Raw genomic sequence first — 17,439 nt, 5'->3', positions numbered from 1 at the left:
ACTGAAAGTCAAAGACCTAATTTCCTAGCATCGGGTAAGATTAAATATTAAGTGATTCTTCACTCTGCCCAAATCTGCCTAGTAGAAAACTTGTTCACCAAGGGATGCTGATAAACAAGAGGGCTTTTTTTCTTATAATACTTCAGAGCTGCTTGACCGAGGGATTCTAGGTTAGTACTCCACTAACTGCATATTATATATTATGTTTTTAGATACTCTTAAACTCATACATCCATGTGCATCTCCAAAAACCCATACCTCCATACTGAAACACCTGTATTGATCTTATTACACCTTGGCATATTCAACCAATACAATCCCTTCTCTCCATCTTGAGTCCTCACCTCACTGACTGAGTTCATAAGGTGCTTCCTGCTGAGTGTCATGTTGAGTGTGTTGTTGTGACTCAGCATGGGTGTCTTCATAAATACAAAGTCACTCCGGCTGGATAAGGTGGAATAGCAGGGCCTGTAGGTGCGTGTGTGGGGGTCCTGGTTGCCTCCCACAACCTCCATATATCGAATGGGTCCATCAGTGTTGAGCTGCAGGTGCAGGTCCTTGCTGGGCCTCTGATGGTAGCGGCTGGACCTCTGATTACCGTAGCAGCAGCAGTCAGAGTCTCCCAGCCCTGGGCCACGGTGCCTTAGGCAGCGTACCATGAGAGCAACAAAGGTGATAAAGGAAACTGCTGATACACAGGCTAGAGAGATGATAAGGTACAAGGTGATGTCTGACATCCCTGTGCGGTGGTAGAAGGGTGTGTGGCGAGGGCTTGCTGGAGCATCAACGGCCGTGCCCTTCTCATCCACGGTTACCGTGATGTTCACAGTACAGGACTTTCGCGGGTCACCATTGTCCCGAACGATGACCACAATGTCATATGCAGAGCCCTCCTCCTCCTCGGCCCACTTGCGGGCTGTGCGAAGCTCCCCGGTGTGTGCCCCAATATGGAACATTCCAGTATTTGGTCCTTGGGCAATGGAGTAAAACAGCCATGCATTGTGGCCACTGTCTGAGTCCACCCCTACAAGTTTATTTATGAGGTGCCCCGGGCCTGCAGATGGGGGCACAGTGAGCTGTAATCCTTGGTCTTTTGGGTAGGAGGGGTGTACAATCACTGGTGCATTGTCATTCACATCCACCACAAACACATGCACAGTGACATTGGCTGTCCGTGGGGGCACGCCGGCATCTCGGGCCTGCACGTCAATTCGGAAAGCGTTAAGCTGCTCATGATCCAGAGAGCGCATGCTGTAGATGTGACCAAGCTCTGGGTTGATGTAAACATAAGATGAAATGGGTGAGCCCTGGACCATGCTGGGAAGGATGGAGTAGGAGATGCGAGCATTGTCACCAAGGTCTGGGTCAGTGGCTGAAACAGCAGCGATGGGGGCCCTGGGGGCATTGTTCTCCGGGATGTCCACAGAGTACGAATCCTGAGAGAAGGTGGGAGCATTGTCATTTACATCCGAGAGCTTTACCACGAAGGTCGTTTGTGAAGAGAGGCGAGGCGAACCCGCGTCAGTGGCCCTGATGACCACTGTGTACTCTGGGACGGTCTCACGGTCCAGGTTGCCAGAAGTGATGAGGCTGTAATGCATGCCAAAGGCTGAATTAAGTTTGAATGGCAAACCTGGTTGGACAGTTAACGTAACCTCCCCATTCACACCAGAGTCCAGGTCCCGTGCACTTATGACCGCTATCATCGTCTCTAGTGCCGAGTCCTCTCTAATAGGACTGGTCAGTGATGTCAAAGTCACCTCTGGTGCGTTGTCATTCACATCGATGATGTCCACTATGACGTTACAGGAGCCCTCCATAGCGGGGGAGCCCCCGTCTCGGGCCTGCACTGTGATGTGGTACGCAGTGCCCTTCTCGTAGTCCACATCACCCTTCACACGGATCTCCCCGCTTTTAGAATCCACATCGAACAGTCCGAGAACCCGGTCCGGTGTATATTTACTAAACAGGAAGGATATCTCCCCGTTGTTACCGGAATCCGCGTCAGTCGCGTTCAATTTCGTCACTAAAGTGCCCCGTGCAACATTTTCTAATAACTTAACTTTATTGACCGGTTCGTCAAAGACGGGTGCATTGTCATTTACATCCAGGATTTTAATGAGCAGAAGTGTGGAGCCAGATTTCTCCGGCTGACCCCCATCTACAGCTGTGAGCAACAGGCGAAACTGGGCCTGTGTCTCCCTGTCCAGAGGTTTATCCACCACCAGCTCTGGAAACTTACTACCGTCGCTTTTACTTTCCACATTCAAGGCAAAATAGTCATTCGCTGCGAGCTGGTAGGTGCGCAACGAGTTGGTACCCACGTCTGGGTCGTGTGCGCTCTCCAGGCGGAACTTTGTGCCCGGCGCGGCCGCCTCAGATATCTCCAGAGAAATGTTGCTGGTTGAAAACTGCGGCGCATTGTCGTTCACGTCCAGAATGTCCACCACCACGCGGTGGATTTCTAAAGGAGCTTCAAGAAGTATTTGGAGATGTAGTGAACACGTTGAACTGAGCTCGCACATTTCTTCTCTGTCAATGCTTTGTTTTATCACCAACTCGCCGGTCGCCTGCTTTACCTCAAAGTACTGCGCTGTGGATTCCGAGACCACCCGCAACCTCCTCTGATCAATCCGCTGCGCAGTGAGACCCAAATCTTTGGCGATATTCCCAATGACGGAGCCCGGGCCTAGTTCCTCCAACACGGAATAACTGAGCTGCGCGGACGCGCTGGAGAGGCAAGCCAGATAGAAGCAAATCCTCCACAGCCTCCCTCCGCCGGAGCGCTTCCCCTGCCTGGAGTCCATTGTGCTGCGCTCCGAGGATCAGGGAACGGGAAAGTTCCTAACTTCTCCTTTCACCGTAACGTGTCCATGGCAGTTTTAAAACGAGGCTACCAGTCTCAATGGTAAACATTTCCGCTTTAGAAACAGGGCGATGGGAAGTTTTGATGTAATCATGACGGCCAACTTTAGAGAGAAAACGAGCACGAAAATCAAAGTTTTTTCGCCCGTCTCCGCTGGAACCCTCGGCTCTGTCTCCTCCGCCTCACCCCCCTCATGGGCGGGGAGAGGCCACCGAGGCCTCCCCTCTCATTGGAAGACGGGGCTGGACCAGTGCTGTCACACAGCTCACACACACACACACACTCTCTCTCTCTGTCTCTCTCTCTCTCTCTCTCTCTCTCTCACACACACAAACATGCTGGAAAGTTTTTTTCAGTCACTCTACTTCCACTGACAGGCAAGTATCGGCTTATTATACAGCTCAGAAGTTTGAGAGGACAATTCAAACAGAGACACAGGAGGAGGAGGATTTTTCTTGAATAATGAAAAGTTGATTTGGGCATAGTGTATATACTTACTTATTGTTTTACACTCACACACTCAGGGGAGCTCCCAGTGAGAGCTCCTCTGGTTAAACAAAGCAGTGTATCAAGCAGCTGTTATATAGCGATGCCATTTGTATCCGCGGGGGGGCAGAGTTTCTGAAGAGTTTTTTCCCCAAGCACAAGTTCACATCAAAGTAACGCTGACACCGAGTTTCATTGGGCAATAAAGTTAAGTCGTTCTATGAAATACTTTAAAGTGTGTCCAAGTTATAAAAATGCCAAAATGAATGCAAACTTAAGTTCAAATTTGGGTTTGAGAAGAGACAGCAACAATAAACTATAATTGCTGCATACAATACAAAAGAATATAGTTTATGGAAGTTGGTGTGAAATGAATAAGTCAAAAGAAGGTTGAATAGAAAACCAATGGTCTAGTCAAACCTGATCATTAAAACGGAAGGTGAAATTGATAACTAAAATAATTTATTGAAATAAAATGTCACGCTATACCAAAAGTATTAGGCTACGTTTACATTTACTATTGTGATATTAATTATTATTATTACATATTACATGAAATTTTCTTTAAATCAGTGTAAAACAATTCCAGAATGAAAAATAATACGTGCTCTGTCATGGACGGTAGGAGTAACCTACGACATGAGTCATGATGAGGGGCAAGACAATTTGTGTCATTTGGTTTTCGTTATGGAGAAGCAGTACAAAAGCTTTGGGATGAATTCTGTTCATCCCAATTTTACAAATTCACTTTCACACAATGCTCACCTGTTGGCTCTCAAAGGTCCAGGTGCTGTCGGGTAAAGACGCATCCAGGACACTGATCACCTCCTTAAAGTCAGTGGTGCTGCTGGGCTTAATCAAAGTGAAATCACTGTACTCTGACATTGGAGACATGCAGGACCTGAAGGACTGACTCTGAGACAACATGTCTCCCCCCAGGACCTCCACGTACTTTATAGGTCCGTCAGAGTTGAGCTGAATCTGCAGGTTTCTGTTGGGGTTCTTGTAATCATCACAGTCGCTCCGTCTCATGCAGCAACTACCGCTGCTTGTGCTGCTCCTGATGCATTTAACCGCTAAGATGAGAAAAGTCACCAGAGACAGCACGGACACCGAGGCCAGAGACAGAATCAAATAAAGGGTGATTCTCCCGTTTTTCTTGCTGGGCTCGGCCACTTTGTGTCGGAGGTCTAAGATGGGCTCATGGAGACCGTCCTCCAGCAGGATGGACACCGTGACGGTGGAGGACTGGACCGGTTCCCCGTCGTCCTTGATCTCTATGAGCAGCCTCTGAGAGGAGTCGTCCTGCTCGTACACAGCGCGTTTAGTCCTCACCTCCCCTGTGTACTGATTGACCGTGAACAGAGAGGCGTCTGTGGCCTCCGCCAGTTTGTACGAGATCCAGGCGTTATGGCCCGAGTCAGCGTCCACGGCCGTCACCTTGGTAACCAGGTGACCCGCTTTAGCGGAGCGGGGCATCCTCTGGTGAGAGAGGGAGCCCAGGGCAGCGGAGGAGGGGTAGATAACAGAGGGGGCGTTGTCGTTCTGGTCCAGGATAAAAACATGGACAGTGGCGTTGCTGCTGAGAGACGGAGAGCCCTGATCCTTTGCCTGAACCTGGATCTGAAACACCTTCAGTTTCTCGTAGTCAAACGAGTGCATGCTGTAGATGCTGCCGTTATCTGAGTTAATGTAAACGTACGACGAGACAGAAACGTCCTGCACTTTAGAGTCCAGTATGGAGTAAGAGAGTTTAGCGTTTTCACCGTGATCCAGGTCAGAGGCTGATACTGAGAACAGTATAGATCCTGGTACCCCATTCTCTTTTAAATATACATTATAGGAGGACTGGGTGAAAACAGGAGGGTTGTCATTCACATCAGTGATGCTGACAGGTATAATCTTCTTACTGGACAGAGGAGTAGAGCCTGAATCAGTGGCTGTTATTTCAACATTATATTCTGAGAAACTCTCCCTGTCTAGAGCACCGCTGGTAACCAGTGCGTAATTATTAGAAAATGAAGGTTTCAGTGCAAAAGGTGAACCCTTAGTGAGCTGTAACGTGACTTTGCCGTTATCAGCGGAGTCCAGGTCTCGTGCACTGATCAAAGCAACTACGGTGCCACTCGGTGCGTCCTCTCGTACCGGCTTTGGTTGAGACGTGAGGACAATTTCAGGAGCGTTATCGTTGAAATCAGCAATATCAACCTGCACGCGGCAGTGGCCCTCCATTTCAGGGCTGCCTTTATCTTTTGCAGTCACATCGATGTCATATGACTTTGCAGTTTCGTAGTCTAACTCCCCTTTTAGGCTGATTTCACCTGTTAACGAGTTAATGTCGAAGATGGACGACACATAATCTGGTGTCCGAGAGCCAAACGAGAATTCAATTTGACCATTCAAACCTTCATCCGCGTCTGTTGCTTTGGCCTTGATGACAATAGCTCCCTTCATACTTTTTTCACCCAGGGTCACTTTATAAACGTTCTTTTCAAAAACTGGGAAATTATCATTATTATCCAGCACGCTTATGGTTATTTGTGACGTCCCAGATCTTACTGGATTCCCCCCGTCTAACGCTGTTAGTAATAATTTGTGAACAGCCATCTTCTCTCGATCCAAGGGCTTTTCTAAAACAAGTTCCGGAACTGTTTTACCGCCCTCGATCTCTTTGATTTTAAGGGAACAACACTCATTTTTACTGAGCGTATACGATTTGAGAGAATTGCTTCCAACGTCGGGGTCCGTTGCGATCTCCAAAGGAAAGCGGGTGCCAACTGCTGCTGATTCGGCAATTTTTAAAGATAATTCATTTGAAATGAAACTCGGAGAATTGTCATTAATATCTCGTATTTCCACCTCAATGCGATGGAGCTGTAGCGGGTCCTCAATAACCACTTGCAGAGGTAGAACACAGCTGGCGCTTTGTCCACATAGAGCCTCTCTGTCTATTCTGTCATTCACCACCAGCTCGCCCTTCCCCGCATCCACAGTGAAATACTGCTTACCAGCCTCAGAGGCGACTCGCAGCTTACGGTCAAATATCTCAGACAGTCCCAAACCAAGATCTTTGGCTAGATTTCCTACCACGGAGCCCTGTTTAAGTTCCTCCGGGATGCTGTAACGAGTCTGTCCGTGTGTTATACTCCACAAGAGAAAGAAATGATGCCACCAAAGCGCCTGCCACCTCCAGTCTCGGTATCCCATTGTCTTTGTCATCCCCGAGGCAGTCAAATACATCACTTCCAATCCACAGGAACAAAGGACATAATGTCAAAATCTGCAATCCAAGAGCGCGACATATTCCGTCAAAATAGATTCCCGTTCATGGCCGAAGATAATAAAAACTCAAATTTAACCGGATACTTCGAATATGTGCAACATTTACCTACTCTCTCCCCCATTGCGGGCATTGTGGTTATGGTGCTGAAGCTGCATGGGGGAGGGAGTAGATCTCTTTGTACAGTTCTGAATGTTATTGGTGCACAGCATCCATCTCTCACATCCAATGGGAGGGAGAACTCTGCAGCACCGTTAAAGACACACTCACCATTTGCACTCTAGTGGAAGAGCAGGTGAAACGCCAGGCGGACACAGTTTGTCTCTTAACATATCGATGCTTTAAATAAATATGAAATGAATGAAAAAAAAAATTAAGTGAGTGTCTGTATATCATGCAGTTTACAGATAACACTCGATTCCAGAGATGTTATATTTGTCCTTTTTTTGTTTCTGTTGAGTGAATGCCAACAGCCCCTTTTAGAAAACTAAGTAAAAAAAAAAGTCCAGACATGAAATAACTGAAGATAGTAGAGTGAATTAGTCAGATGTTCATGTATTATACCCCTTGAGTAAATGCCATCAATAACAATCTATTCGCATGCCCCCCCACACATCCCCTAGGTCAGAGTCGCTGTCCACCCCTGTGGTGCTGAAAGGATGAGCTCAACAAGCTTTTCAGTATCCAACACACTGTTCAGGTCAAATGATAACAACTACTGTGACACAAACATTGTTGAAAATCCCTCCACCAATTATACTAATGTACTATTTTATTTGGATAGAAATCTAATATTTGTGTTATATGGGTATTGTAAGGAAACAAATATTATACAATACTTGTAGGGAATCTGTTGAATTGCATTGTTGTGTTGATTTCCAACAAAGAAAAAAAAAAAAAAAAAATATATATATATATATATATATATATACATATAAATATAAAAGCCATTTTATATTACTCTCTGCTCACCTGTTGGCTCTCAAAGGTCCAGGTGCTGTCGGGTAAAGACGCATCCAGGACACTGATCACCTCCTTAAAGTCAGTGGTGCTGCTGGGCTTAATCAAAGTGAAATCACTGTACTCTGACATTGGAGACATGCAGGACCTGAAGGACTGACTCTGAGACAACATGTCTCCTCCCAGGACCTCCACGTACTTTATAGGTCCGTCAGAGTTGAGCTGAATCTGCAGGTTTCTGTTGGGGTTCTTGTAATCATCACAGTCGCTCCGTCTCATGCAGCAACTACCGCTGCTTGTGCTGCTCCTGATGCATTTAACCGCTAAGATGAGAAAAGTCACCAGAGACAGCACGGACACCGAGGCCAGAGACAGAATCAAATAAAGGGTGATTCTCCCGTTTTTCTTGCTGGGCTCGGCCACTTTGTGTCGGAGGTCTAAGATGGGCTCATGGAGACCGTCCTCCAGCAGGATGGACACCGTGACGGTGGAGGACTGGACCGGTTCCCCGTCGTCCTTGATCTCTATGAGCAGCCTCTGAGAGGAGTCGTCCTGCTCGTACACAGCGCGTTTAGTCCTCACCTCCCCTGTGTACTGATTGACCGTGAACAGAGAGGCGTCTGTGGCCTCCGCCAGTTTGTACGAGATCCAGGCGTTATGGCCCGAGTCAGCGTCCACGGCCGTCACCTTGGTAACCAGGTGACCCGCTTTAGCGGAGCGGGGCATCCTCTGGTGAGAGAGGGAGCCCAGGGCAGCGGAGGAGGGGTAGATAACAGAGGGGGCGTTGTCGTTCTGGTCCAGGATAAAAACATGGACAGTGGCGTTGCTGCTGAGAGACGGAGAGCCCTGATCCTTTGCCTGAACCTGGATCTGAAACACCTTCAGTTTCTCGTAGTCAAACGAGTGCATGCTGTAGATGCTGCCGTTATCTGAGTTAATGTAAACGTACGACGAGACAGAAACGTCCTGCACTTTAGAGTCCAGTATAGAGTAAGAGAGTTTAGCGTTTTCACCGTGATCCAGGTCAGAGGCTGATACTGAGAACAGTATAGATCCTGGTACCCCATTCTCTTTTAAATATACATTATAGGAGGACTGGGTGAAGACAGGAGGGTTGTCATTCACATCAGTGACGCTGACATTTATAATTTTACAACTGGAAAGAGGAGGAGAGCCTGAATCAGTGGCCGTTATTTCAATATTATATTGATGGGAAATCTCTCTATCTAGACCACCCCTTGTCACCAGCGCATAGTTATTAGAGAATGAAGGTTTCAGCGTAAGAGGAGAATCTTTTGGAAGTTGTAATGTCACTTTACCATTATCACCGGAGTCAAGGTCCCGAGCAGTGAGCAGAGCCACTACTGTGCCACTTGGTGCGTCCTCGGGCACTTGGCTCGGTTTTGAAGTAAGGACAATTTCTGGAGCATTATCATTCATGTCTATCACCTCCACTTGAACACGACAGTGACCTTCCATTTCAGGAATGCCTTTATCTTTTGCGGTAATGTCTATTTCATGTATTGCAACGTTTTCATAATCCAACTGTCCTATAAGGAAAAGTTCTCCTGATTCAGAGTTTATCTGAACAATAGACAGTAGTGTCTCGGGTGTATGGTCAGCAAATGCATATTCAATCTCTCCATTTATACCCTCGTCTGCGTCTGTTGCTTCTACCTTCAAGAGCATGAAGCCACTTGGACTATTTTCGGGTAGGCTTATTTTATATAACGCCTTTTTGAAAACAGGGACGTTGTCGTTGTTGTCTAACACAGTCACTATAATCTGTGATGTTCCACTTTTGACCGGGTTGCCCCCATCTAACGCTGTGAGCAGTAAATTATGGACGTTTTGTCTTTCTCTATCGAGTGGTTTCTCCAGTACAAGTTCTGGCACCTTTCTTCCATTAGTCAACTCCTTAATTTTCAAACTAAAACATTCATCTTTGCTGAGACTGTACGATTTAAGAGAATTACTTCCCACGTCGAGATCTTGTGCGGTCTCCAAAGGATATCGCGCACCCACCGCTGTCAGCTCCGCAATTTTAAAATGTCTTTCTTTGCTGAGAAAACTCGGGGAATTGTCATTCACGTCTCTTATTTCTACCTCTATCCGATAAAGATGTAGTGGATTCTCTATGACTACTTGCAGAGGTAGAACACAGCTGGCGCTTTGTCCACATAGAGCCTCTCTGTCTATTCTGTCATTCACCACCAGCTCGCCCTTCCCCGCATCCACAGTGAAATACTGCTTACCAGCCTCAGAGGCGACTCGCAGCTTACGGTCAAATATCTCAGACAGTCCCAAACCAAGATCTTTGGCTAGATTTCCTACCACGGAGCCCTGTTTTAGTTCCTCCGGGATGCTGTAACGAGTCTGTCCGTGTGTTATACTCCACAAGAGAAAGAAATGATGCCACCAAAGCGCCAGCCACCTCCGGTCTCGGTATCCCATTGTCTTTGTCATCCCCGGTCCGTTAAAATATGTCATTTCCCATCGGGGTGTTGTTCACACAACTAACTCCGTAGAAATTCCAACACAAAAATGTACATTCCAGTATAAAAATATCCTAGAGTGATTGGTTCAAACTAAGAGCTAAATTCCCGACACCTTCGAATACACACATCTCCCCTGCAGCTCTGACACTGCGATTGTTTCCGTGGTGAGAGTGAAAGGGGGATGGAGTAGATCTCTTTGTACAGTGCTGCATGCTGTTGGTTCACAGCAGCCATCTTCACTATCCAATCACAGAAAGCCAAGTCTGCCCACAAAGCTATACACACACACACACACACACACACACACACACACACAGTCGCAATATACAACCATGACATTAGGGAAGAAATATTAATGTGATCATTTACTGGATTCATTAGATGAAAACACCAGAAAAAAACCCCAACCCATGGAATAAAAACGTATTCTTATAATAAATAATTGAAAAGCGAATTTACATCTGATTTTCAGTGGTTGAAGCTGCTATTATCCTAATCAATAATAGATACATCTTTAAAATGAGGGGAAAACATATTTTCAAACATTCAGTTGACTGATGTAATATAAACTGTTCAATGAGGGACAATTTAGATTTTTTAAATATATATATATTTATATATATGTGCAAACATTAAAAGACGTTACCCATAAATATAATGAACTCAATAAACTTTTTCACTGATTATAGTGGCAGAACAGCACCGTTTGAAAGCTTACCTGTAGTATATGTTTGGAATGGGGATACCGATCTGTATTATTACAAATAAAAAATATTTCATACGCAGAAACAATTATTTTTTTTAGTTTTGCACGAATCACATTTAAAATCTAATCATATGCATGAAGCTGCGAATAGAAACACCCGAATACAAACTTCTACCCACACATACGTGTTATAGGTTCAAAACAATATTCATGTGCCAATAAGGGCCTGTTGTTCTCTGCTCACCTGCTGGCTCTCAAAGGTCCAGGTGCTGTCGGGTAAAGACGCATCCAGGACACTGATCACCTCCTTAAAGTCAGTGGTGCTGCTGGGCTTAATCAAAGTGAAATCACTGTACTCTGACATTGGAGACATGCAGGACCTGAAGGACTGACTCTGAGACAACATGTCTCCCCCCAGGACCTCCACGTACTTTATAGGTCCGTCAGAGTTGAGCTGAATCTGCAGGTTTCTGTTGGGGTTCTTGTAATCATCACAGTCGCTCCGTCTCATGCAGCAACTACCGCTGCTTGTGCTGCTCCTGATGCATTTAACCGCTAAGATGAGAAAAGTCACCAGAGACAGCACGGACACCGAGGCCAGAGACAGAATCAAATAAAGGGTGATTCTCCCGTTTTTCTTGCTGGGCTCGGCCACTTTGTGTCGGAGGTCTAAGATGGGCTCATGGAGACCGTCCTCCAGCAGGATGGACACCGTGACGGTGGAGGACTGGACCGGTTCCCCGTCGTCCTTGATCTCTATGAGCAGCCTCTGAGAGGAGTCGTCCTGCTCGTACACAGCGCGTTTAGTCCTCACCTCCCCTGTGTACTGATTGACCGTGAACAGAGAGGCGTCTGTGGCCTCCGCCAGTTTGTACGAGATCCAGGCGTTATGGCCCGAGTCAGCGTCCACGGCCGTCACCTTGGTAACCAGGTGACCCGCTTTAGCGGAGCGGGGCATCCTCTGGTGAGAGAGGGAGCCCAGGGCAGCGGAGGAGGGGTAGATAACAGAGGGGGCGTTGTCGTTCTGGTCCAGGATAAAAACATGGACAGTGGCGTTGCTGCTGAGAGACGGAGAGCCCTGATCCTTTGCCTGAACCTGGATCTGAAACACCTTCAGTTTCTCGTAGTCAAACGAGTGCATGCTGTAGATGCTGCCGTTATCTGAGTTAATGTAAACGTACGACGAGACGGAAACGTCCTGCACTTTAGAGTCCAGTATGGAGTAAGAGAGTTTAGCGTTTTCACCGTGATCCAGGTCAGAGGCTGATACTGAGAACAGTATAGATCCTGGTACCCCATTCTCTTTTAAATATACATTATAGGAGGACTGAGTGAAGACAGGAGGGTTGTCATTCACATCAGTGATGCTGACAGGTATAATCTTCTTACTGGACAGAGGAGGAGAGCCTGAATCAGTGGCTGTTATCTCAATATTATACTCTGAGAATCTTTCTCTGTCCAAAGCACCGTTGGTAACCAGTGCGTAATTATTAGAAAATGATGGTTTTAGAGTAAAGGGAGAACCTTTGGGAAGCTGTAACGTTACTTTACTGTTATCACCAGAATCAAGGTCTCGGACTTTGAGTAAAGCCACTACTGTGCCACTGCGAGAGTCTTCGGGCACAGAAGAGGGTTTTGAAGTCATCACTATTTCCGGGGCATTATCATTGATGTCTAAGACATCCACCTGCACACTGCAGTGACCCTCCATTCTAGGCAAGCCTTTGTCTTTTGCACTTATATCTATTCGATATGAGGTTTGATCTTCATGGTCTAACTGTTTTTTCAAATATATATCTCCAGTTTCAGAATCTATACGAAACAATGACAGCACCGACGGTGGTGTGTGTATGCCAAGCGAGTATTCAATTTCTCCATTTGCACCCTCGTCTATGTCCGTAGCTTTTGTTGTGATTACAAAGGAGCCATTTGCACTGTTTTCTTGAACAGCGACTTTATACAAGTTATTTTCGAATATTGGCACATTATCGTTAATATCAAGCACAGTTATAGATATTTTTGAAGTTCCAGACTTGACCGGGTTTCCTCCGTCCACAGCAGTAAGAAATAAATTGTGAATTGTTTTTTTCTCCCGATCTAATGACTTATTTAAAACCAATTCAGGTATTTTTCTTCCATTTTCAATTTCTTTTACTTTTAAAATAAAGCAATCGTCTTTGCTCAGAGTGTACGTCTTTAACCCGTTAGTCCCAACATCGGGATCCTCTGCACTCTCTAAGGGAAAACGAACACCTACAACGGTGGATTCTGCAATTTCTATTATATGGTCACTTTTAAGAAAACTAGGAGCGTTGTCGTTTACGTCTCTAATTTCTACTTCTATCCGGTGTAACTGTAACGGATTCTCTATCACCACCTGCAGAGGTAGAACACAGCTGGCGCTTTGTCCACATAGAGCCTCTCTGTCTATTCTGTCATTCACCACCAGCTCGCCCTTCCCCGCATCCACAGTGAAATACTGCTCATCAGTCTCAGAGGCGACTCGCATTTTACGGTCGAAAATCTCAGACAGTCCCAAACCAAGATCTTTGGCTAGATTTCCTACCACGGAGCCTCGTTCCAGCTCCTCCGGGATGCTGTAACGAGTCTGTCCGTGTGTTACACTCCACAAGAGAAAGAAATGATGCCACCAAAGCGCCTGCCACCTCCAGTCTCTGCATCCCATTGTCTTTGTCATCCCCGGTCTCTCACAACAAGACGTTATTTCCCATCGACGCATCGTGTAGAATAAAGTCCTGAATGTGAAAATCCATCAAAGAAAAACTCGCAGTACTCAAGAGATTTCCATATGTATCCATCATGACGTGCAAATAAAAATCATGATATTTAATCTGAGTGTGTAAACGCATCCTCCTCTCATCTCGGGTAGGAGCAATGTACTGGCTACAATGTTGAGGGTGGATGGGGGAGGGAATAGATCTCTTTGTACAACTCCTAACGCTATTGGTGCAGAGCATCTCACCGTCATCCAATGAGCTCGAGCTGTGCTAGAGACCCAGCAGTGCTATTAAAGAATGCATGAAATGGCACAAGGAGTATTTAATAAAACGGAGACGTCTATTAGAAATGAAACGAATTTCTCTTTTTCATTTTGATGGTCATTATTTTAACAATATTTACTCTGGAGTTTAAATAATTGCATTCAAATCAATTTTACAACATGTGTTAATATTAAATCCAAACTCATTTAAAAATGAAAAGCAAACTTCCAGCACATGCTTATATTTTAATTATATATATTAGAATATGGATGACACATTTTAGAGTCCTTAATCAATCTGTCAGCCTCATAGCAGGCTCTTTTATAAAGATCTGCAGAAACTAAAGAAGATACGAAATCCTACAGACGGGCTAAAATTAATCTACTAGTTATCATAAACTTTCTTTCATTTCTATTTTTGATATTTAACGAGTTGCTTGTGAAAAAAGTGAAGATACTTCATCATGAAGTGTAAACGTGCAGTTGCAAGTGTGGAGGAAAGGTGATAGACGTTATTTTGGTCCGTTATGTCAATACAAATTATGCTGATGGTATAAATCTATGGTGATACTTTAAACAATGTCGTGCATCATATCAAATTCAATCCCTCGAGGACAGACAATGAATCATTAGAAAAGTTAATTGATTATTGTATGCAAATGTACAGTAAATGATTTTACTCTCTGCTCACCTGCTGGCTCTCAAAGGTCCAGGTGCTGTCGGGTAAACTCGCATCCAGGACACTGATCACCTCCTTAAAGTCAGTGGTGCTGCTGGGCTTAATCAAAGTGAAATCACTGTACTCTGACATTGGAGACATGCAGGACCTGAAGGACTGACTCTGAGACAACATGTCTCCCCCCAGGACCTCCACGTACTTTATAGGTCCGTCAGAGTTGAGCTGAATCTGCAGGTTTCTGTTTGGGTTCTTGTAATCATCACAGTCGCTCCGTCTCATGCAGCAACTACCGCTGCTTGTGCTGCTCCTGATGCATTTAACCGCTAAGATGAGAAAAGTCACCAGAGACAGCACGGACACCGAGGCCAGAGACAGAATCAAATAAAGGGTGATTCTCCCGTTTTTCTTGCTGGGCTCGGCCACTTTGTGTCGGAGGTCTAAGATGGGCTCATGGAGACCGTCCTCCAGCATGATGGACACCGTGACGGTGGAGGACTGGACCGGTTCCCCGTCGTCCTTGATCTCTATGAGCAGCCTCTGAGAGGAGTCGTCCTGCTCGTACACAGCGCGTTTAGTCCTCACCTCCCCTGTGTACTGATTGACCGTGAACAGAGAGGCGTCTGTGGCCTCCGCCAGTTTGTACGAGATCCAGGCGTTATGGCCCGAGTCAGCGTCCACGGCCGTCACCTTGGTAACCAGGTGACCCGCTTTAGCGGAGCGGGGCATCCTCTGGTGAGAGAGGGAGCCCAGGGCAGCGGAGGAGGGGTAGATAACAGAGGGGGCGTTGTCGTTCTGGTCCAGGATAAAAACATGGACAGTGGCGTTGCTGCTGAGAGACGGAGAGCCCTGATCCTTTGCCTGAACCTGGATCTGAAACACCTTCAGTTTCTCGTAGTCAAACGAGTGCATGCTGTAGATGCTGCCGTTATCTGAGTTAATGTAAACGTACGACGAGACGGAAACGTCCTGCACTTTAGAGTCCAGTATAGAGTAAGAGAGTTTAGCGTTTTCACCGTGATCCAGGTCAGAGGCTGATACTGAGAACAGTATAGATCCTGGTACCCCATTCTCTTTTAAATATACATTATATGAGGACTGGGTGAAGACAGGAGGGTTGTCATTCACATCAGTGATGCTGACAGGTATAATCTTCTTACTGGACAGAGGAGGAGAGCCTGAATCAGTGGCAGTAATTTGAACATTACATTCTGAGAAACTCTCCCTGTCTAGAGCACCGCTGGTAACCAATTCGTAGTTATTAGAAAACGATGGTTTAAGAGAGAAACTAGAATGTTTGGGAAGTTGCAATGTCACTCTACCGTTATTACCAGAGTCAAGGTCTCGTGCACTGATCAAAGCCACCACTGTGCCACTTGGTGCGTCCTCACGGACAGGCGTGGGTTTTGAATTCAGCACAATCTCTGGAGCATTATCGTTTATATCCTCCACGTCCAGCTGTACGCGACAGTGACCCTCCATTTCGGGGACGCCTCTGTCTTTAGCAGTTATATCGATAAGGTATGATTTGGACGTTTCATAATCTAACACCCCTATTAATACAATTTCTCCTGTTATATCGTTAATTTCCAGTGTTGATAACACAGACTCTGGAGTGCGGGACCCAAACGAATATTTAACTTCACTATTCAGACCATCGTCAGCATCTGTTGCTGTAAGTTTGATTACAAATGTTCCTTTAATGCTGTTTTCCTTTAAAGAGACTTTGTATTCATTTTCGTTGAATACTGGAAAATTATCGTTATTATCAAGTACGGTAATAGTGATCTTACATGTTCCCGATGTGACAGGGTTTCCTCCATCTAATGCTGTCAACAGCAGCTGATGGAGAGCATTTTTTTCCCGGTCCAGTGGCCTTTCTAACACTAATTCTGGAACCGCTTTTCCGTTTTTTGTGTCTTTATATTTCAGAGAAAAGTAATCGTTTTTGCTGAGGGAGTATGTTTTCAAAGAATTGCCTCCAACATCGGGGTCCTCTGCGCTCTCCAGAGGAAAACGTCTGCCAGGCGCTACTGATTCTGGTATTTTAAGATTAACCTCCTGTGTAAGGAAACGAGGAGAATTGTCATTTATGTCTCGTATTTCCACTTCAATTCGATGCGACTGCAATGGATTTTCAACGACTACTTGCAGAGGTAGAACACAGCTGGCGCTTTGTCCACATAGAGCCTCTCTGTCTATTCTGTCATTCACCACCAGCTCGCCCTTCCCCGCATCCACAGTGAAATACTGCTTACCAGCCTCAGAGGCGACTCGCATTTTACGGTCAAAAATCTCAGACAGTCTCAAACCAAGATCTTTGGCTAGATTTCCTACCACGGAGCCTCGTTCCAGCTCCTCCGGGATGCTGTAACGAGTCTGTCCGTGTGTTACACTCCACAAGAGAAAGAAATGATGCCACCAAAGCGCCTGCCACCTCCAGTCTCTGCATCCCATTGTCTTTGTCATCCCCGGTCCGTTATCACACGTTAATTCCAAACGAGATAATGTTCACAGCGATGCTGAAATCCAACATGGTAAGAAATACTCCCAACGAAAAAACACCACAGCGTCTGAGCATGGCTGAAAGCTAAAACATGATATGTTTAAATCTTAGAAAACGTGAGCTCATAGATGCCTCTCCTCGAGCTCATTGCATTGTAAGTGTTACAGCGCCGATGCTGCAGGGGGGAGGGACTAGATTGCTTTGTACAGTGCTGAATCCTATTGGTGCAGAGGGTTTATTGCCACCATCCAATGAGAGCGACGCTGATCAACACTCCTGAAGAGACAGCTTTGAGTCTGTTTCTGAGCTTTAATCTGGGCTGATTATAACAAATCTGAGTGAATGCCACATAATAATATGTAACCGCCACATTATCGTTCAATTTAAAACAATACCAGGCAAACACAACCTCAAAGATGCTTTAAAGGTAAAATCAGATGTCTCATTTCAAAAAAATATG

General features: G+C 45.8%; 1 protein-coding gene across 50 annotated transcripts in view; it reads right to left on the bottom strand.

Moving 5' to 3' along the window:
* LOC118319082 (protocadherin gamma-C5-like) overlaps positions 1-17,439 on the bottom strand; it is a 205,374-nt gene that overhangs the window by 11,720 nt on the left and 176,215 nt on the right. For 2 of the 50 annotated variants that reach the window (XM_047334655.1, XM_047334656.1), the window contains exon 1: positions 11,041-13,356. The exons of 39 other annotated variants lie outside the window; for them this stretch is intronic. In XM_047334655.1, coding sequence (XP_047190611.1) covers positions 11,041-13,305 — 2,265 coding nt within the window. In that variant the 5' untranslated portion in view covers positions 13,306-13,356. Of the gene's footprint in view, positions 1-344; positions 3,103-4,117; positions 7,090-7,604; positions 10,260-11,040; positions 13,357-14,488; positions 17,148-17,439 lie in introns of those variants that run through there. 9 more of the 50 variants (XM_047334623.1, XM_047334632.1, XM_047334621.1 and 6 more) reach the window with 9 other exon arrangements.

This window comes from Scophthalmus maximus, chromosome 9, assembly GCF_022379125.1.
Source record: "Scophthalmus maximus strain ysfricsl-2021 chromosome 9, ASM2237912v1, whole genome shotgun sequence".
Lineage (NCBI taxonomy): Eukaryota > Metazoa > Chordata > Actinopteri > Pleuronectiformes > Scophthalmidae > Scophthalmus > Scophthalmus maximus.
Note: the sequence above shows the minus strand (reverse complement) of the source record. Positions and strands in the feature narration are given on the sequence as shown.